At 38.1% G+C, this 19,877-nt stretch overlaps 6 protein-coding genes across 7 annotated transcripts; 2 read left to right on the top strand and 4 right to left on the bottom strand.

The window, feature by feature from the left end:
• The first annotated feature begins 66 nt into the window (after positions 1 to 66).
• Positions 67 to 1,852, top strand: LOC106295574 (cannabidiolic acid synthase-like). Its single transcript, XM_013731510.1, has one exon. The coding sequence runs from the start codon at positions 180 to 182 to the stop codon at positions 1,746 to 1,748; it is 1,569 nt and encodes a 522-aa protein (XP_013586964.1). The 5' UTR covers positions 67 to 179; the 3' UTR covers positions 1,749 to 1,852.
• Positions 1,853 to 2,127: 275 nt separating this feature from the next.
• Positions 2,128 to 3,269, bottom strand: LOC106295319. Of its 2 annotated transcripts, none has more exons than XM_013731189.1 (3): positions 3,183 to 3,269; positions 2,683 to 2,845; positions 2,128 to 2,416 (listed from the first exon to the last, which is right to left on the bottom strand). In XM_013731189.1, the coding sequence occupies exons 2-3, from the start codon at positions 2,839 to 2,841 to the stop codon at positions 2,369 to 2,371; spliced, it is 207 nt and encodes a 68-aa protein (XP_013586643.1). In that variant the 5' UTR covers positions 2,842 to 2,845; positions 3,183 to 3,269; the 3' UTR covers positions 2,128 to 2,368. The 2 variants fall into 2 exon arrangements, with proteins under 2 accessions (XP_013586643.1, XP_013586652.1); XM_013731198.1 differs by lacking the exon at positions 3,183 to 3,269 and adding an exon at positions 3,124 to 3,148 and having other exon boundaries at positions 2,135 to 2,416.
• Positions 3,270 to 5,042: 1,773 nt separating this feature from the next.
• Positions 5,043 to 6,841, top strand: LOC106324498 (adrenodoxin-like protein 2, mitochondrial). Its single transcript, XM_013762461.1, has 8 exons — positions 5,043 to 5,202; positions 5,315 to 5,398; positions 5,492 to 5,559; positions 5,873 to 5,970; positions 6,046 to 6,152; positions 6,266 to 6,315; positions 6,415 to 6,497; positions 6,591 to 6,841. Exons 2-8 carry the CDS (start codon positions 5,341 to 5,343, stop codon positions 6,703 to 6,705), a joined length of 579 nt encoding a protein of 192 aa, XP_013617915.1. The 5' UTR covers positions 5,043 to 5,202; positions 5,315 to 5,340; the 3' UTR covers positions 6,706 to 6,841.
• Positions 6,842 to 6,983: 142 nt separating this feature from the next.
• Positions 6,984 to 11,359, bottom strand: LOC106324492 (protein BREAST CANCER SUSCEPTIBILITY 1 homolog). Its single transcript, XM_013762456.1, is given in 15 exon segments — positions 6,984 to 7,400; positions 7,479 to 7,597; positions 7,693 to 7,766; positions 7,768 to 7,847; positions 7,932 to 8,058; positions 8,139 to 8,239; positions 8,321 to 8,507; positions 8,595 to 8,695; positions 8,764 to 9,510; positions 9,612 to 9,722; positions 9,926 to 10,377; positions 10,633 to 10,740; positions 10,835 to 10,905; positions 10,987 to 11,040; positions 11,189 to 11,359. Coding segments are annotated over 15 exon segments (2,694 nt in total). The 5' UTR covers positions 11,245 to 11,359; the 3' UTR covers positions 6,984 to 7,094.
• A 2,006-nt stretch (positions 11,360 to 13,365) lies between these two features.
• LOC106309295 (pentatricopeptide repeat-containing protein At4g21065) lies at positions 13,366 to 15,862 on the bottom strand. Its single transcript, XM_013746338.1, has one exon. The coding sequence runs from the start codon at positions 15,210 to 15,212 to the stop codon at positions 13,464 to 13,466; it is 1,749 nt and encodes a 582-aa protein (XP_013601792.1). The 5' UTR covers positions 15,213 to 15,862; the 3' UTR covers positions 13,366 to 13,463.
• A 176-nt stretch (positions 15,863 to 16,038) lies between these two features.
• LOC106309285 (probable beta-1,3-galactosyltransferase 20) lies at positions 16,039 to 19,224 on the bottom strand. The gene is made up of 7 exons (XM_013746332.1): positions 17,923 to 19,224; positions 17,602 to 17,843; positions 17,228 to 17,518; positions 16,994 to 17,122; positions 16,723 to 16,896; positions 16,508 to 16,615; positions 16,039 to 16,420 (listed from the first exon to the last, which is right to left on the bottom strand). Exons 1-7 carry the CDS (start codon positions 18,845 to 18,847, stop codon positions 16,211 to 16,213), a joined length of 2,079 nt encoding a protein of 692 aa, XP_013601786.1. The 5' UTR covers positions 18,848 to 19,224; the 3' UTR covers positions 16,039 to 16,210.
• Between the last annotated feature and the right edge of the window lie 653 nt (positions 19,225 to 19,877).

The following is a 19,877-nucleotide window of genomic DNA, read 5'->3' as shown; positions in this document are numbered from 1 at the left end:
AAATATTCAATTCAAATAAACACCCTTGAAACTGAAATCTCTGTATTCTGCTAGAGCCTCCTTTATTGCAACTCATCCAGTCTGTCAACACAAGTCTCAAGAAACTCTCTAAACCAGACAAAGATCAAGTACACTACTTCTTCTTTGTCTGAGACTTCAAACACAAGAAACAAACAAACATGAGAGACGTAGCTTTGTGTCTGTTTCTATTCTTCTTAGCTGAACGTGTCAATTCTGTTCCGACAAAAGAACAGTTTGAAAGCTGCTTGTCAACAATCTCCAAAAACCCTCTAAATCTCACTAACTACACATCAGGTTCCAGAATCGACACCGCCTTTTCGGAGTCTTCATCTCCAGACTCAAGTTTCCTCAACTTGAATTTCACAAGCCTGAAGCCGATCCTGACCCTCAAACCAAAATCCGAATCAGAAATCAAGAAATCAATACTATGCAGCAAGAAACTTGGCGTGCAAGTAAGAACCCTAAGTAGTGGTCACGACTACGAAGGCCTCTCTTACCTCTCACTATCACCCTTCATAATCCTCAACCTCGTTAACCTCCGCTCCATCACCATCAACCTCACGGAAGAAACTGCATGGATCCAGTCCGGAGCAACACTCGGCGAACTCTACTACAAAATCGCCAAAACCAGCAAGGTCCACGCCTTCGCCGCAGGGACATGTCCAAGTGTCGGAGTTGGTGGGCATTTCAGCGGCGGTGGACTCGGTGCAATGATGAGAAAACACGGTTTAGCGTCTGACAGCGTTGTGGACGCGCGTTTGATGGACGTGAACGGGAGAATCCTCAACAGGAGAACGATGGGAGAGGACGTGTTTTGGGCTCTAAGAGGAGGAGGAGCAGCGAGTTTTGGTGTAGTGTTGTCATGGAAAGTTAAGCTCGCTAGGGTTCCTGAGAAGGTAACTTGCTTCATAAGTCATCATCCAATGGGAGCAAGCATGAACAAGCTCGTTCATCGGTGGCAGTACATAGGAGCAGAGGTAGACGAAGATCTCTTCATCAGAGTCATAATCGACAACACTAAAGGAGGAGGTCAAAGAAGAGTGCAAACTGCTTTCCAAGCTTTGTTTCTTGGTGGAATCGATAGATTGATTCCTCTGATGAACCAGAAGTTTCCTGAACTCGGAGTACAAGCTCAAGACTGCAAGGAAATGAGCTGGATCGAATCGGTAATGTTCTTCATCTGGAAGTCAGGACAACCGTTAGAGACACTGCTCAACAGGGACCTAAGATACGAGGATCTTTACATCAAAGCAAAGTCAGACTTTGTTCAAAACCCAATTCCTGAAAACGTTTTCGAAGAAGTGACCAAAAGGTTTCTCGAGAAAGAGACTCCACTCATGATTCTAGAGCCATTGGGTGGGAAGATAAACGAGATATCAGAAAGCGAGTCTCCATATCCACACAGGAGAGGGAACATTTACAACATACAGTACATGGTGAAGTGGAGAGTGAATACAGTCGAGGAGATGAACATGCATGTCACGTGGATGAGAATGCTTTACGACTACATGACTCCTTATGTCTCTTCATCGCCTAGAGGAGCTTATTTGAACTACAGAGATCTTGATTTGGGAAACAACACAGGAAGCAAGACTAGCTTTGAAGATGCTAGGGTATGGGGTGAGAAGTATTACAGAGGTAACTTCAAGAAGTTGGGTTTGGTTAAAGGGAAGATTGATCCAACCAACTTCTTCAGGAACGAACAGAGTGTTCCACCTCTGTTTTGATTTCTCAAAAGACAAAACCAAATGTATTGTTAATGTATTTTTTTCTTCTAGTAGATATGTACCCAATAACAGTTGATTCAAAGGCGAAATTGAATAGAAAATAAACCGGCATCTATGGAACTAATAATTCCATACACACGGCGGAAAGGACAACATCATGTACTCCGATCGATGGCATGGTTATTAGCAAATTCTGCTTTAGACAAAATTGCATCCCATACTATAACATTGTCACCCACGATTGATGGCATGGATACGAGCCGAGCTGCAGTGACGAAGTACAAGCCATGATCCTTTTCAGCCCAAATAATGCGAGTAGATCACATATGCTTACTAAGTTAAGTAGAACTCGGAAGAAAAGAATTGAAATGTCATAAAAGCAGATAAAAACGTACAAACCATTGGGACTTTATAACATCAAACATCTTTCAGCTTTTCACATTGTCTGCAACTAAGCAATTATTTGGCAAAAAAAACGCAATACACTGCAACGAGAAGAAGAATAAGAAGACCAGTGCAACCGCATACGGCAGCCACTGGATATACATAGAGAAACCTCCCAAAGAGTTAAAAAAAAACGGATAAAAAGAAAGAAAGAAAGAAAGGAGGAGAAACTGTGCTTATTCCTTCTTCCCGATTCCATTGGACATGTTGTAGATTCCTGTTCCCTGTATCCATCCACACAAATCTTCCATAGTTAGATGATGAACATATATAAGAAAGCAGAGGCAATACATCTTTAAAAAAAACCATTAGGGCATTCAGACTTTTAGCAAAAAAAACTATCGACTGGAAGTAACAAGTTTTAAACTGTGACACTTCTCCACTTCAAGCTAATTAAAAACACTCAACATAATTGATTAAAAAAAACATGGCAACAATATGAGCACTAATACACAGCTCTGAAATGAATCAACTGAGAAGAGAAGCTTACAATCATGTAGAGGGAAGAGGCAGCCAAGGCAAGAGGAATGGCAACGGAGGTGATCTTGTCCATGGGTCCTTTGAGGTAAGTGTGCCTATGGATGCTCTGGAACAACCTCTGCTTCTCCAGAAGCTTCTCTCTTGGCCTAAATGGTGTTTCCGTCAACATGATACTGCAAAATCCACACAAAAAAAGACTATTAAGACTCAATGAGATGACAATACATTAAACATCCTGATCAAAACAATCAAATCGATAGACTAGTATTCAAATCAAAACACTAAATTGATAACACGGCCCTACATCTAAACTCCGCCTAAGGCGTCATTTCGAATCCAATATCTTTGAGGCCCTTCGTCAAAAAGGCTATGATAGAGCCTCAAATTCAGGGCTAGATCTGTCATTTGAGATCGACAAAAAAAAAAACAGAGAAAACTGATGTTTACATACGATTCAAGGACCGTTGCGAAATTCACGAGTGATCTAAGAGGAAAATCAATAAATCTTACCTGAGAGGAATTAATCGACGATATGAGAAGGGTGTTCGAGGGAGAGATGGAGACTGAAGAAGAAGACTATGGCGTTGAATAATTATTAGTTTGGGTTGGGTTTATTGAGTGTTATCGCTTGGGCCGGTCATAATATCAATGGCCCAAACTTATCAGAGAATCAATCCAATTTCAATTATACAAATCAAACCGGACAGTCCTTCTAATTTCAATTTGTGTTTCAAACCGGCCCAAATTGACCCAAGAAGCAGTTCACAATTATAAAACCAAACCGGACAGTCCTTCTAATTTTTGTTTGTGTTTCGAACCACCCCTTCTTGTTAAAGAGTTGTTCTCCGTGAAAACTTGAGGAGTTTCATAGAAGAAGCTTATGTGTCTTATTGGTTTTGGTACATTTTCTTATCACCTCTATATTAACTCAGGAACATTTGAAAAGAGAAACATTTGAAAAGACGTAACATCAATTTTGTAATAATTTAAAAAACTCATTACTTATGTGTCAATTAATTAGATAGTTAATTAATCATACGTATCAGCCTCACATTGAAATTGAAAAACATGTTGGTCCAATTCGATTTTTATATCTCACTAGAAACATTTAATACCAACTATATGATATCATATGATATTAACTAAAGCAAGGTGGCTATTTATTATACATTATTTCATTAAATAAAACCTATGGAATTACCCAATGTGATTATGATATATATAGTAATTAATGATTTTAAATAATGAAGATTTACTAATAATCTGTATGCTTTCTATCATTTTTGTTTAACTATTTACTATTAAAATAAATTACACAATTATATCAATCATATATTAAAAATTTAGATTTTTTTGAATATGTTGTATTTTGAATTTTTCAAAACGAGTATAAATTACTAAAACTGTTAAAAGTCTCACATAAACTTTTGTGATCAATGTTTAAATTTTTTTCTATAATAAGATACAATGATAATAAAATCATACAAATAAATAATTTTATTTTAATAGGTATTTATGTTAATATATATATATATATATACTTCATATTGTTTAAATTTAATTATACATCATATACGATAGATAAAATTGATTGTTTTGATTTATTTATTCAAAAATGGTTGCGAATAAACAAGAGCGGTCATTTGATTTATATGTGCAACCCAATTTATTACATAATAGTAACTGATTTCTTAGTTATTTAATATATAATTATTATTTTATTATTTCATATTATGCAGAAAAATATAAAATAAGTATTTATTCTGCACAAGGCCAGATCTTAACCTAAGTATGTATCTCTTTATAATTTTGAATCTTAAACATTTTCTAAATCTCATGCCAAAATAAAAGAAAGAAATGAGAATAAGCTCAAAAATCAATATTTATATCGAGCAATAACCAAAATGACACAAAAAGAAAAAAAATATCGAAGATAGATAGGATTGGCAAGTGAACGTAAAACGAACGTAAAATTCTCATAAACATAATTTGCTTTAAAATTGCTAAATCATGATATAAAACCGAGTTGACATAGTTTCATTGTAACGAAATAATAGGCGTGAGATTCTTCGACCTAAACGTTAGGTTTTTATGTGATAAATAATTTTTTGACCTAAAATATTTTTTAAAATGAGATCAGTTCATTATTAAACAAATTATATAATTAACGAATTTTTAAAAAAAAAATGTTTAAGGGCCAAATATATTAATTCGATCAATAATATAAATTTTTTTTCGTACGATATTTTTTAAATAATTTTCGTATAAATTTAGCGCAGGTATCAAAGTCGTATGGAGCAAGACAGCAAGTGTTATTGAGATTAAATGGTTACTAACTGGTCTGACCCGGTTTGGTTCTGTTCGGTTTTAAGAAAATATGAAAAAGGAATAAACCAGTGGAAAGCTGGGGAAACTGAGTTTGTCCTTGTCCACGAACGAACCCTAAGTCCTCTCGTTGAGCCATATCCTCCATCAATCTTCAATCACTGAAAAGGAAAAGGCTCTTTCTTTCGTCGAATCATCTATAAAAGTAGTAACCTTTTCTTTCTTCTCTGCGTTCCTCTGTTACGCAGTTTGATTCTCTTTCCAGATGTTTAGATTCTTGCTTGCACTCATTTATGTTAATTTTTCTATTTATTTAGCTGAGATTTTTGTCACGGAAGGAATCATGCTCTTCCATAGGCTATCAAGATTAGGTTCTCGCATTGTTAAAGAGCTTCCTAGAGGTATTTACCTTTCTTCTCTTTTGCTTTTTGGTCATGAACGCAAAGCTAATATTCACTGTGACATTTAACTCTGTTTACTAATGCTTTGGGCAGAGAGGCATTTCTCAGTATCTGGGATGCGGGTTTTACAAGGGTCTTATAGCCAATATCTGCAATCTTCGGTTAGTCTGAGCTCTGTCCTGTATGCATCTTACTTGTTTCTTTGATCAGACAAGCTCTGTTGAAACTAATGTTGGCTTTGTAGTCTAGCTAACTATGAAAAGACTATAGATCTTTTCGGATTTCGTGGATATTGATTATAGCTAACTAGAGTTATGCAATCAATAGAGAGTTTTGTTTTGGCTCCCACGAGCTGACCAAAGGCTTGATATGTATCTTATGCCTCTTACGTGTTTTGGCTCCATAGTTTTCTCTGACGAAAGTTTATCTTGATTTTTGATATCTCCGCTCTTTCTTTCATTCTTTGTTGACAAGGCTGTAACTCAGAGGCAGTCTAGGACGTTTCAGCAAGCCTTTTTCTCAAGTAACTATAATCTTTGTACGTTGTTCAGCACTATCTCTGAAACGGAAAAGTAAGTTCAGATTCATCTCATAAAACATTTCAACTCTTGACAACATCAAATGTTGACACGAGAATTTGTATACAGGATAAACGTTATCTTTGTTGATAAAGATGGAGAGGAGATTCATATAAAGGTCCCAGTTGGAATGAACATCCTTGAAGCTGCTCACGAAAATGATATAGAACTTGAAGGTACGATTCTCTCTTCATTTCATCTTTCTTTTTGTTTTGTTTTGTTTTGTCTAATCATATACTTTTTTCGCTTAAACGAAGATAGTAACTACTTGGTTTTTCTAAATTTTCAGGGGCTTGTGAATGTTCTCTAGCCTGTTCCACGTGCCATGTGATTGTTATGGTAAAAGTTTCTCTTACTTTACTCTGCAGTCACTCACCTACATAAATTGATCATGCATTGTGTTTCACCAAATAGTTAACAACTGTGATTGAAAATTAGGACACGGAATACTACAACAAACTCGAAGAACCAACAGATGAAGAGAATGATATGCTGGATCTTGCTTTTGGGTTAACAGAAACGTGAGTTCATTCTCTCTTACTCTTTTAATGGTTTCATTTGGGTTGCATTGAAAATGTTGTTGATATCTTCCATCAAAAATGGTGTTTTCTTAGGTCAAGATTGGGATGTCAAGTCATAGCAAAACCAGAGCTAGATGGAATACGCTTAGCCATTCCTTCAGCCACTAGAAATTTCGCAGTTGATGGTTTCGTTCCAAAACCTCACTAAGCCACTTCAAAGTGTTCTCACAGAGGATGAGTATTCTATTAGTTGAGTAACTTGAGTTGTAAGAGTTTTCTGAGCTTACACACTTGTTTAGAATCAGAAACAGCATATTACAATAAAGCCTTTGGGAGTTGTAACTCAGAAGCTGAGAGATTTCACAATTTTATCTCATCTCTTTTTGGCAACATTCTTGTTGTATGTTTTGATTTTGTTACAAATATGAAGTTCTCTTTTATACACAAAAATAGTAAAAGCATATGTTCAAGGAAGATTTCCTCAAATAAAAAGTTTTAGAATTTTATTATATCAAGTCTAGAATTTGGTACGGAAGTAAACGATTTCCTCAATTTGTACGGAAGTAAACGATCCCAAGATGGGGTCTCACAATTTTACTATATCAAGTCTAGAATTTGGCAACCTGCAATAGAATCCAAGACCCATGAACTGCTTGCAGCTCTTGCTCTAGAAGACTTAGCCAGGGCTTCAGCATCAAATCTTCTTTGTGTCAGAGTTTTCTTCTTGCTTGGCTCAACACTAAACACTATGATCGTCGAAGCTTCACTATCATCATTAGAAATGGGTCGCCTGCGCAGAATAGTCCCACCTGCTGCTACAATCATATCTTGAAGATACCCTTTGTAAGCAACCTCGAAATCTCCCATTATGTAAAACTTCAGCCCATTAAAAAGTTTTGGTTCCTGCATATTTGTTATTGAAACCATTTAGATGTAAGTATATGGAAATCTCATTTACTTATAGAGAGAGACAAAGCTAACCTTCTTCAAAGCTCTTTGTCTTCCAATATAAGGTCCTTGTCGTGTTCCATGAACATCTGTCGAAATCTCATATGGCTCCTCGGTTACATATTCTCTGTTATTCATACAGGCCTTGATCCCTGCAAGAAAAGATATACAGACAGTTTAACAAATTGTTGATTTGATCAAATCTCAAACATACATGTTTCCTTCCTGATAGAATGATAATACTTACAATCAATGCTTAGAATCCATTTCCCCTCCAAGACCCCCATCATGAATTTGAGGGTTCTTTTGCAGGCTCCATTATGCAATGATATGTGTAACTCTTGGCTCCCATTTTCTCGAGATGGTAACTCCAGACACTTCAGCAAATTCCGAAATCACACTCTGCAACCCAAAGCCATTTTTGTAATTTTAAGTTTTTGAAGTAGAGAGGTTTTCATGAAGTAAAAGAGGAAAAAAGATCCATACCTTCTCTTCATCTGTAAGTCCTGAACAGCATAGAACCAGTTTCTTGGATACTCCGTGAAAAGGCTTGCTCTGGAGCTCACTAATGTCAGGTTTCTCAGATACTTGATTAGGCTGAGAGTGCTGTGGCCTAAAGCATATACATAGATACAAAGAGTGTTATTGTCAGCACTCTATTTTCAAAATATTAGAATCAATAAATGACAATACCTTTTAGGAGGAGTACGCTTGCGTTTTCTTTCTTTAGGACTAGTCTCTTCACAGGGCAACTTAGAGGATGCATCCGAAGGGCATAGCATTACAAAGTTTTCCTGTTGACAAAAACATATGTTTAAAAGAACCGTATAAGGGACTATCATATAGAGCTTCTATATGATATATGCAACACTTACATTGTCCCATCTGCATTCTGGTATCAGCTTTGCACACGTCACATGAAAGCTACTCTTGCAACTCGCATTGTAACAGCCAAGTGCTGCGCCTTTGAGTCCACAGCTACTGCAAGTTATCCTCCGGCTTCTTGTCAGCTCCGCATCAAGGTTGACTGCCGTAAGGTTGTTGAAGTACACATTCGGAGCCCTGAAAATGTAATAAAGTTTCTTATATTCAGTCAGTCGAGTATCAAAAGAATATGTATACGCATTTACTACTATTCAGATTTCTTACCATTCAGCACAGTTTTTGTGAGCATGTATGACCTTAGACCCACCACTAAAATCTGCAGAGACAGGTTCACCTCTGTGGTAGTGAGCCATTTCTCCTGATGCCTGTCAATATAACATTCCAATTTAAAAGGTCTACCTCAGGGACTACAATGTGAGATAGCGAAGAGTACCTCTGTGTCTTCTGAAGACTGACAAAAGGCGCATGTGGATTTATTTATTGGAGGTCCATCACATCGTCGCAAAAGCGCATTATCTCCAAGTGAGGGCTTGTTCATCGTTGAGCTTTTCTCTGAAACTTGCATGGTATGAGTGCCATTATCCACAGACGGTTTCTTTTGGTTAGTTAAATCTTGTCTATCTTCCACTTGATTCAACTCTTCGCTAAGGATTTTCTTGCCACGCGGTTGTGTAGCAGAAGAATATTTTGGAAAGGAAGATGCACTTGATTTTCTTCTCTTTCTCAGAGAGTACTTCTCGGTGGGTTGTGTACCAGCTGAACCATGGGTTAGTTCCTGATCCCCCTTTCCAACATCTTCTGTTCCAAGTGAGAGCTCATTAGATTCAGAAACTGGGGGATCCGGAGAGACTTTAACGCTAGATCGTTTCCTCTTTGTCCCCTGCTTTGCCTCTGCTTCCACATGTGTATTTACACCAGCCTGAACTCGTGAAGTCTGGCCCTTGTTTCTTGTAGCTCGTTTAGCTTTCACATTTTCATCCTTCCTGGTAGATGTGCCAGAAGTCCCACCGGTCTCTTGTTTCTCACTAATACTTGCTCCTAACGACGGTTCCACGTAGTCCTCCTTGGAAACCCCATCGAGTCGTTTAGCAACTGTGTTTCTTGCAGTTCCGGCTTTGCGTTTTTTATTGGATGATGCTCCTTTAGGTAGATTCATTTGAGTCGCATCTTTACCTAGGGCCTGTAAATTGATTTGAATCTTTCAGTTAATTTCAACCGACGTTAAGAAACTATAAAAGAAAACAAACATCTGACTGTATCTGAGTAAAGAACTGCCTATACCTTGGCCTTCACAGGACTAGGTAGAATCTCTGGAGAAGAGGGCCTTTGAGTCCACTCAAACATTTCACTGTCAAACATGTCTTTTGGATTGGGCCTTTCTTGCTCAACTGCCTGAAACACTCACCACAAAAGAAGAACTGGGATCAAACATCAAAGGGTACGATGATGTTAAGCTTGAGGTTGCAGTATTCATTATGAACAAAAGAAAATCTCCACCGGAACTAAGATGGTCAAACACTTTCTCTATAAACTCAGTGCAATAGAAGCACTGGAAGAGAGCATTGAAATAAGCTGTTGGGTTTAAAAGTACTTACTTTCGACGGGCTGTCATGATCTGAGTCCTTCAAATCGCTGAAAGAAGGAACATCAACAGGTGTAACGTCTAGAAACGGATCACTTTCTGCTGGCTGACTTAAGTTCTCCTCATCATTTTCATCTCTCAACCAAAAGAAGGGTGCCATATTTTCTTCTTTATTCAGACTCGTATGCTCATTCAAGCGAATCACAGTTTCTTCAGTTGAATCCTTGAGTTTCTCAGCTGACTCAACAGATTCTGTTGAGTTTTCAGAAGATTGATTCTGCAACAACTGAACCCTTTTCTTGGTTTGGGATGAAGGTTTCATAACAATAGGTCCAGGGGGATCAAGATCTTTTTCCTTGTTTTTTGTAAACCCTCTCTTCTTGGATATTCGGCTCTTACTAGAACCCTGATGTTTCTTATCATTAGCCTTTTCAATGGAAGCATCTCCCACATGCTTTTCTTTTTCTGTAGACACAAATCGCAGAACACACATTAAGAACGTACTTATCTCTTCATTCACATTAAATCCGAGAATTTGAATCAAAACAAGCATATCCCACGGTCTCTCTTAAGCATCAGCTTAGAGGAAACAAAAAAAAACAGAAAATCAAATGAAACAATAACGTCCAGTTAGTACTATTGATAAGTAAATGATCCTTCAGTTTCATTCAAGATAATCAAAATGCTGAAGCATCCATCCTTACAGGCAACAGTAAGTACCTGAAGGTGATGGTATATTCAGGCTAACAAACATGTGGACACCAGAAGCATCTTCCATGTTCTTGTAAATGCTCACCAAGCTATCCATATGAGGAGCACCTCGAATCTCTACCAAACATCATAAGTAGTTTCTAAGTCAATTGCAAAGCTTTGTTTTAGCGATAAGGAAAGATCAATTTTAAAAAGCAAGGGGAAGTAGTACCTCTACGATGGAATGGGATTTTACAAACTGGACAAGTAGCATCCACTTTCATGGACTTCACTATGCATCCACTGAAATTAAGAGATCAAGACATGTGATTAAAATACTGACCAGATTAAAACGAAAAACAAAAAAGAGAGAGAGGATCTTACTTGCAGAACACATGGTTGCACGAAAGTGAAGCTGCAGAACTAAATAGACTCAAGCTGCAACGAAACAAAGTTGAATCCATTACGAGCTAAGAATAAGAAACCGAGACCCATTACTCAGGCAACATAAAGACTCGATTTCGAATCCGAACCCAGCAAGGCAAACGCACACGTTGAGTAATGTAGAGAGTAGAAAGAGATATACCAAATAGGGCACTTGAGTTCTCTTCCCATCTTCTCCAGGTGACTTACGTCTCCCATCTTCTGCTTTCGATTTTAAGTGAAACGAATCAATCTGATAAGCAGTGAATGCGATTCTCTTTCTGCGTCTCCTTCGAGGAGCTTCTCTCATGGGAAGAGCTTTAGAGGGTAAAACGTTTCATCAGAAAGCCGCCAACTTTTTTTTTTTTTTTACTTCAAAAATTTGTAGTCCCGCCAAAAATAAATAGGTGTAAAACGCGGTCATAGGTTTTTGGTTTTACCCCCTAAAGTTTATTGCTTTCTGGATTTGAGCCCATTTTCTTTTGTTTTTACTCTATTTTACCCATATGCGCTTCGTAAATTTACAAATTACCACCTCAGACCATCATTAACCTCAGTTTCATAACTGGGGTTCTTAGATTCGAATAAGAGACGGTTTTTCTTAGATTTTAACTACGAAAAGCTAAGAACTGTCTCTTAAATAAGAGATATAAGACCATCCACAATGGAGATAGTTAAGGGATCCTTAGCGCGTTAACCTAGGGTGATTTGATTAAAAAATTATAATCTCGGCTGCAATTGGCAAGAATCGGTCCGTAATGAAGGGGTTTAAGGATTGAGTCCTTAGTGACGTGGCGCGGTATGATTGGGTCGGTCGAAATATGTAAACCGCATTGGAAAAAAAAAACTCATTCGCTCGAAGACGCGAAAAAAAAGAGCTGTCGTCGACCCTTGAGGCTATTTGATCTCATCGTATAATCAAGGTAAATCGAAGCCTTAATCTTGTTGATTTATGGATTTAGACTAGATTGCATATTGTTTTCTTCGCGTTAAGATTTCGGGTAAGGGTTTTCACTCGAATTGGGAAAGTTTTCTTTCTACTTAGGGTTTGAAAACGATCTTGGTTTCATGCGATTTGGGATTATCTTCTTCTCTTATTTTGAAAGAGTCAATCTATTAGGGTTTCAAAACGATTTGTGTTTGAATTGATTTGGGAAAGTCTTCGTTTGTAGTTAGTGTTTGAAAACGATTTTTGTTTGTAGTTCAAAGAGGGTTGTGTTGTGTTGTTAAGATTTCGACTCTGTGATTCATTACGATTGGAGTGTTGTGTTCTTCAGATTGTTTACCCAGAAGCACTATCTTCTTCTCATAAATTAGTATTACTACTGGGTGCTCTGTGAATTTTTTAATGTTGTGAATTCTTTACGGTTTCAGATTCTTTTCATATTGTTTATAAGTCAGATTCTTTAATGTTGTGAATGTATAGGAGAACAAGTTCGATTGTATAGGAGAACAAGTTGATTACTTTTGATGTCTAATTTCTATCTTGTAAATCTTTTTCAGGTGAAGGAAACATGGGACAAAATTATACCTAAGGACTCCTAATTAGATATACCATTGGACAAACATTTTTTATTAGAATTCTTAACTATTCAAAAAAAAAAAATTACTAAAATAATGCTAAGGAATTACTAAAATAATGCTAAGGACTCCAATGGTGGTAACACCATTGGAGATGCTCTAAGACCATCATTAACCTCAGAGGTTCTTAGCTTTTCTTAGTTAAAACTGTATCTCAAATAAGAGATACAAGAGCCGTCTCTTAGCCGAAAATTATAAAAACAAAAAAAAAATTGAACTAAGATGGCGTCCTTTTGTTATATATTTGTTTGATGAGTATTCGAATATAGTTCTATTCAGGGCCGGTCCTGGGCAAAGTCTAACGAAACATTGGCCTTAGGCCCCCAAAAATTTTGGAAAAAATTATATAGAACAAAACCCCCAAAATTTTCGTTTTAGGCCTCCAAATTTACCAAAAAATATTTTTAGCTGGAATTTTTTAAAAACCGCCTACAGCCCCCTAAATCTCAGGGCCGGCCCTGGTTAATCATGCCCTAAGAACCGTCTCTTGGCCGAAAAGTGTAAAAAAAAAAAAAAGTCAAATCATGAGTTAAGAACATCTTGCCCGAAAAGTTCTATCACAAGAACCCGATTGCTATGCTTGGCCATTCAAGAACCATTCGGGTTCGGATTGGGGGTTTAGCTTCATAAAAGCCTCATTCAACTAATAATAGTTCGGGTTTGAGTATAATTTGTAACTGTACAAAATTTATTGGATCCAAACTTATTTCGAATTCATGTATCAAAAACTGAATTTAGTCACAAAAATGCTGAAGCCTGCCAATTGCTATAGTTGGGACATCAATGATAGGAGATTGTACAAATCTAATTCCTACATTAAACAACATTTGTGTAGAAAACAATTATTATTTTCTAGATTACCAGTAATCTTGACAAGAACAAGAACCATCTTTAAAATGGTGAAACCTGCTACGATCTCTTACAACAATCTCTCGATCATAAACCTTAGACACAAGCTTAATCGCCAGATGACAATCTGCACAAACTCTAAGATTCTTCACCACACGAATCGGTGATCTCTCCGGTGTACTTATAAGCATGAAAGCAATAGCAATCTTCTCACTATGATACACAAGAGCATTCTCCTTCTCTTCCTCCTCAACATCAACATACACGTTCGATATCTGCGGCACGTAACCTTCTACTCTCAGTCTATCACTCATCTCTTTAAGCTTAGCGTATATCAACTCGCTTTGTGGATGAGACTTATCACCCATAAGAAACTCATGAACTCTGTTTCCTACTTCTACTAAGCTGTGACCGGGAACTTTTCTTACACCGTCTTCTAACATTTGTTTCCTTATCTTCTGCACGTCTGACCAACGCTGCTCAGACGCATACATATTCGACAAGAGGACGTAGTCGCCGCTGTGGTTTGGTTCTAGCTGTAAGATCTTGATCCTAGCTAACTCTGCTAAGTCAGAATCACCGTGAACAGTACAAGCTCCTAACAATGTTCTCCATATAACAACATTAGGCTGCATTGGCATTGTCATAATGTATTCATACGCTTTCTTCACTTCTCCAGCTCTAGCTAACAGATCCACCATACAACCAAAATGTTCGATCCTAGGCTCAATCTTAAACTCATCTCTCATCCTCCTGAAATACTCAAAACCTTCATCCACCATCCCGCAATGGCTACAAGCGTATAAGATCCCCACGAAAGTGATCTCACACGGTAACAACCCTTCCTCCGACTCCATATCCTTGAAAAGCTCAATGGCTTCTTTTCCGAAACCGTTAACAGCTAAACCAACGATCAGTGTAGTCCAGGAGACACTGTTCTTCTCCACCATTTCACTAAAAAGCGTTTTAGCTTCTTCCACTCTCCCACATCTCGCGTACAAGTCTAAGAGAACATTGCATGAATGTAAGTTTCCTGTCAAACCCACTTTGATCATATAGACATGGACTCTCTTACCCAATGCCAAAGCACCAATCTTTGCACAAGCAGACAACAAGCCAACAATAGTGAACCCATCAGGCTTAATCCCCTTAGAACCCATCTCACTATAAAGCCCCAAAGCTTCGTTCGGTTTACCGTTCTCCGCAAACCCGTTAATCACAGAGTTCCAAGCCACGAGATCCTTCACAGGCATTTCATCGAACACCTTGTAGGCACTATCCACATCACCACAGTTACCATACAAATGAAGCAGAGAGTTCTGAGCGAATATCAACGAACCAAACCCACTTCGTATCACAACCGAATGAATCGTCTCCCCCAACCGAACATCCGCCATCTTCGCCACGGCCTTGAGGAGAAACGGGTAAGTGTGAGTATCCGGCTCCACCAAACCAGAGGCTCGCATCTCACGGAAGAGAGAAAGAGCGGAGACGGAGTCGCCAGTCTCGGCGTAGCCTCTGATCAACGTGTTCCAGATAAAGACGTTGAATGGTTTCTCTATCTCGGAGAAGATCTTATGCGCGTAGGACATGGGAGGTAGAGGAGGGAGAGAGACGAGGTAGAAGATGAGGTGTTTACCCATCTCGGGGTTGGTGATTGAGACTCCATGGCGGATTGAAAAGGCGTGGACTTGTTTGAGTTTCTTGAGCGATGAAAGGCCGTAGCTTTGCAAGAGGGTTATGCATTTGTCTAACATTGGAACTGGTAGAAGAACAGAGGTTTCTGAGCTCTGTTTCGTGTGGGCATTGTCGTCAAATTGCACTATTATCGAGGAGGTTGTATTTTATCATATAAAAAGATGTTAACTTTCCAGAACCCTTATTGATGCGTCTCCAAGCAAAACTTCGACAGCCGCCGCTATGTTCTGTCCGAAGAAAGATGCATCCTTTATAGATTAATCAATCAGAATTTTTTTTTTTTGTTGCTGATTCATTATTTGTTAAGCTCTCATGCTTCTCATTGCTCTGTTTTTTTTTTGCTTCCCAGTCTCATTCTCAACGGAACTACTTTCTCTGTGTTGCTCAGCTTGATTGATTCTCACCGTGTATCAGAACTTCACGACCATGAGGTTTTGGCGTGAGGATTAAACACGGTGACACATAAAACAAAAAGTGCATTTGTCTAAACCCATTCGATCATGAAAAGATGAGTTGGTCAGTATTTGCGCTACAATTTTCTTGTTATAAGCAATATGAGTTTTGAGTTTCTTTAGAAAGAGCTTCTGCTAATGACCTGCACAACCCTTCTTAACGTTTCTCTGTTTTATGATTTGTTTACTCAAGCACTCATGAATGTTGCTCAGGATCCTAAGCAATTCATGACTCTTGTATGCTAAATAACCAAGCCTTCTTTTTATCTCTATGGACATGTGAAATCAAGAAGACAATTCAGCAGTACGTAGAGATCTGTTCCAATGATCGTCAGATGATCAAGCCAATGCAGTTTGATGGAAGCCAAATCTCGATAATCACATCTAAAGCTAAACACAAAGAGACCAGCAGATTAGTACTAGTACAGTGACCTTAGGTTTAATGCCTTTAACTCTTTCTGAGATTACTTGACACCAAATGTACAACAACAAACAGTTATCCCGATTGTGCAAGTGTACCACAATTAGCACCAACGAGGAAAAATACAAAAAGAGGTTTCAAATCTGTAATCATGTAAAATCTCCTGACTAGTGGAATCTTTTGGTCATCTGAAATTGCAGCATTGAGCTCGTCCTTTCAACAAATTATTCCACAGGCAGATCATCTGACTAGGAGACTGGTAATGTGCAGTGTAGTAGTTCAGAGTGCACCCGTATTGACAAAACTTCCAACTGTGTGAATACTCCACAGGCTGCATCGTGGCGTTGAATTGCTCCACCCACATTCCCATGCTCACATCTTCCATCTTGAACAACTGTGACAACAATATCCAAATAGTTTACCTCAAAGTCATTTCAAGAAGAAATGGAGATGAGAGTAAGCATATAAGATAGAGTCTGACCCTAAGCTTTTGTTTCGAATTCTGAGAAACTATATATTTAGCAATGTTGCTTGAAATTATGTATCCAGGTCCATTGGCGTAAGGAGGATATATAGATTCTGGCCACTCCTGTTACAGTAAAATAAGCAGACAGCATTTAGCATCTAAAGCAGCTTCTGGCTTCTGAAACATACAAACAAGAGTGTACAAAGGCAAAGAACAACAAGCCACTGTACCTCCCATGTAACTGCCCACTTGCCAGTTCTAAGAGGACGATGCCGAAGATTTAGATTGCCCATATAGAGAGATTGTTCCAGAAGGACTCCATCGATTTGTTTCAAGATTGATTCCACTCTGATGAATGTGTCATCGTCACATTTCATTATGTAAGGAGCTGTCACATTCTGGACCTGAGAAGAGACCATCATAATCAGCTAAACAAGTAACATAACTACAGTGAGAGAAGCTGTTAATGTACTGATCCATAGCAGAGTATAGTATCTATACCCCAAATTCACAAATAGCAATTGTCTTGAGGACCACTAGCTCGTAGCGATCCATAAAGGGAAGAATCACAATATCTCCAAAATATTCAGCCTCTTTCTTCAGCATTGCATTAACTTCCTTTCTTGGATGCTACAAAATAGAATAAAAAAAGATAAACCGCTCAGTTTCTTCAGTGTTCCAATGATGTCTGCTGTGTAAAATTTCTCACAATAAGAAGAGGTGGTAAGAACTTACAAGTGCAACAAAGAATCTGGCTACTACATGTGAAGACTTGATAGAAGGATGCTGCATCCATGTCTTTCTCACTGCCATGCGCTCCGAAAAATGCTTAGTTGCTGATAGAACACCGATGAAAAGGCGAAAAGGAGTGCCGGGCAATGGAGGAGCTTTCCACTCTGGAGAAAATTCTATTGCTTTCTGAGGCGAGAGACTTGGATGTGATGTTGAAAGAGAAGTAGCATGAACAGAATGAATATCAACATCTCCTGTTATCGCCAGCCCTGTGGCATCCTCTATAGTGAATCCCTGAGAAGCCAGAAGTCACAATATATACATCAATTCGTTAATAAAGCATACAACATGTAGAATGCTCATCTGATGAAACATACCGGTCGATAAGGGAATGATGTCACATGCCTTCCTCCAACATTTATGTGAAAACCGTCGATTCCAGCTCTCAGAGTTAGGACAAAGACTCTTCCTTCCGCAAAAGGGAATGACCAAGTGACTTCTGGTTTCTGTTCACGTCCTATAAACCGTTTGAACCAAGAAGTTGTCTTGGACTCCTTTGAGTCCACCATGTCAGTGTTGTCATTCTTCGTCCACTTCTCACATCTTCTGAATCCGTCAACTGGAAACATACACATACTTAGATGAAGAGAGAACAAAAAAGAAACTTAAACTACACAGCAACTGAAGAAAGATCTTACCAAGCATGTCTGCGTCCTTCTTGGATGGAGTCCCATCACATCTCTGAGCAACCCCCCACTGCATTCTATAACAAGTATTATGTTCAATGACCGGCCTGTGACTCCAATCACCTTTGATCCTCGGGTTGAGATGAAGAATCTTAGGAGGATACTCCCCGTCTCCTGTCTTCAGCCCTTGCAACTCAACCATAAACTGCGAAACCAGAACCATCCCATCACCTCTTGTGAACCTCGAACGCTGCGGAACAGATTCTTCATGTGCGTACTGTGGAGTTCCGAGGATTGTAATAGAAGAACCCACAACAAGACCACAGGGAAGCAACATGATCCTATCAGCTTTATTCAAGTCATCTCCACTCATTGAGATCTGAGAAGGGCATGATGATTCCACCACTCCTTCGTTCACAGAACTCTCTTCAATGTTCTCCATCTCAAACGTATCCAAATCTTCCCATGCTTTGGATCCAAGCATCCAAGCCTCATCAGCCATTTTTTCAAAAGGAGACATGTGCTTAGTTCTGTTCCTACGTCTCATGATCTCTCCTGATATTCTACCGTACCGAAACGGAACCTGCTTAACTGGTTTAGACTCATTCATCTTCTTCTCTTCTGGTGGTGGCCACTTCTGAGCAGTAGAAGTAGGCCCATGTTGACTCTCCTCATCTTCTAGCTTCCTATCCAACATGTCACTGCGTAATGACCCGCTTAAACTAACATCTGCAGTATCCCTTAACGTCCCATCTAAACCAGTGTCTCCACCTAACATAGCGACCATCTCGATGAAACGTGGGAACTTAAACGCTAAGAAAACCAAGTAAAAACCTGCTGTAGCCAGCAACAAATGTGACAACTTGAACCTCCTGCTGGGACTATACACACCTCTGAAAGATTCGCTTTTTACCCGTTTCATTGTTACAAGGCTCATAAGAACAAGTTACATTCAAACAATAAACTGAGATTCATATAACCTGTAAAAAGAGAAAGACCCAAAACCCTAGAGTAAAGGTTAAAGCTTTGCACGATCTGAAGATTGATAAGAGTCCACGAAACCGAAACAAATCAACCCAGTCTTTCAAATAAAAAAAAGCCCTCTTTTGGCAGAAGAAGAAGAAGAAACAGAGAGAAAGTCACCAACTCTAAACCCTCCCAATGAAGCAAAGCAAATCTTCAATCTGATTTTAGCGGTTTTGTCTCCTTGAATCTAGGGATAGAAGCAAACTCTTACAGAGGAGAACGAAACCCACTAAAAGAGGATGAAGGAGAAATCAAAAGGAAGAACCTTTTTCATTTTTAAATTCAAAAAGTAATTCAAACTTTCATTTTTTTTTCTTATCTAACATTCATATGAGTATATTTAGTGGATTTCAGTTTGAAAACAGAAACGATTTAAAATTTTAAGTCATTATTTTCTCGGTAATTTATTTCGTGATTATGATATTTTAAACTAATGAGTTTATAAAGTGTTAAACCAAATCATCAATGGTATAATTTTTTTTCTCTAATCTGGTTATAGTTATGTTTTTTTGTTAAATGAAACATGTAAATCAAACAAGAAGTTCAATTTACTCGGTTTATTATGATATGGATTTCGGTTTATTTTTTATTTTTTTTTACAAATATAAGTGATGATGGTTAAAGTCAAAAATATGGGACATCTACTCGAGAATTTTTTGGTGCTGGGTCTGGTTTGGAGGTTTAGTGAATTGTGTCCGGTTTAGTAGAAGATGTGTATTATTAGATGTGGGAAATAATCAATATTTATATGCAGTCTGACAATTAAACAATATTGCTGTAAAAACATATTAATTTATAGTTATATGGATCAGACATTTTAGTACTTTAGATTCGATAATATTTTATTTGAGGTAAAAGACATAAGAAATTGAAACATATTAAACTTTATTAAGAAAAACAAAACGGGTATATACGGCTAAGACCATCATTAACGGAGTTCT

Source organism: Brassica oleracea, chromosome C1 (genome assembly GCF_000695525.1).
Source record: "Brassica oleracea var. oleracea cultivar TO1000 chromosome C1, BOL, whole genome shotgun sequence".
NCBI classification, from domain to species: domain Eukaryota; kingdom Viridiplantae; phylum Streptophyta; class Magnoliopsida; order Brassicales; family Brassicaceae; genus Brassica; species Brassica oleracea.
This window is presented reverse-complemented; position numbering and strand designations above follow the sequence as displayed.

Excerpts from the sequence above, each read along its gene's own strand:
- LOC106295574 (XM_013731510.1), top strand. The coding sequence starts at position 180 with ATGAGAGACGTAGCTTTGTGTCTGTTTCTATTCTTCTTAGCTGAACGT.
- LOC106295319 (XM_013731189.1), bottom strand. The coding sequence starts at position 2,841 with ATGTTGACGGAAACACCATTTAGGCCAAGAGAGAAGCTTCTGGAGAAG. Across the intron at positions 2,417-2,682 it reads CCTCTTCCCTCTACATGATT|GGAACAGGAATCTACAACAT; the intron begins GTAAGCTTCTCT and ends GGATGGATACAG.
- LOC106324498 (XM_013762461.1), top strand. The coding sequence starts at position 5,341 with ATGCTCTTCCATAGGCTATCAAGATTAGGTTCTCGCATTGTTAAAGAG. Across the intron at positions 6,316-6,414 it reads CGTGCCATGTGATTGTTATG|GACACGGAATACTACAACAA; the intron begins GTAAAAGTTTCT and ends ATTGAAAATTAG. Across the intron at positions 6,498-6,590 it reads GCTTTTGGGTTAACAGAAAC|GTCAAGATTGGGATGTCAAG; the intron begins GTGAGTTCATTC and ends GTGTTTTCTTAG.
- LOC106309295 (XM_013746338.1), bottom strand. The coding sequence starts at position 15,212 with ATGTTAGACAAATGCATAACCCTCTTGCAAAGCTACGGCCTTTCATCG.
- LOC106309285 (XM_013746332.1), bottom strand. The coding sequence starts at position 18,847 with ATGAGCCTTGTAACAATGAAACGGGTAAAAAGCGAATCTTTCAGAGGT. Across the intron at positions 17,519-17,601 it reads CATCATTCCCTTATCGACCG|GGATTCACTATAGAGGATGC; the intron begins GTATGTTTCATC and ends CTGGCTTCTCAG. Across the intron at positions 17,123-17,227 it reads CCAGATTCTTTGTTGCACTT|CATCCAAGAAAGGAAGTTAA; the intron begins GTAAGTTCTTAC and ends TCTATTTTGTAG.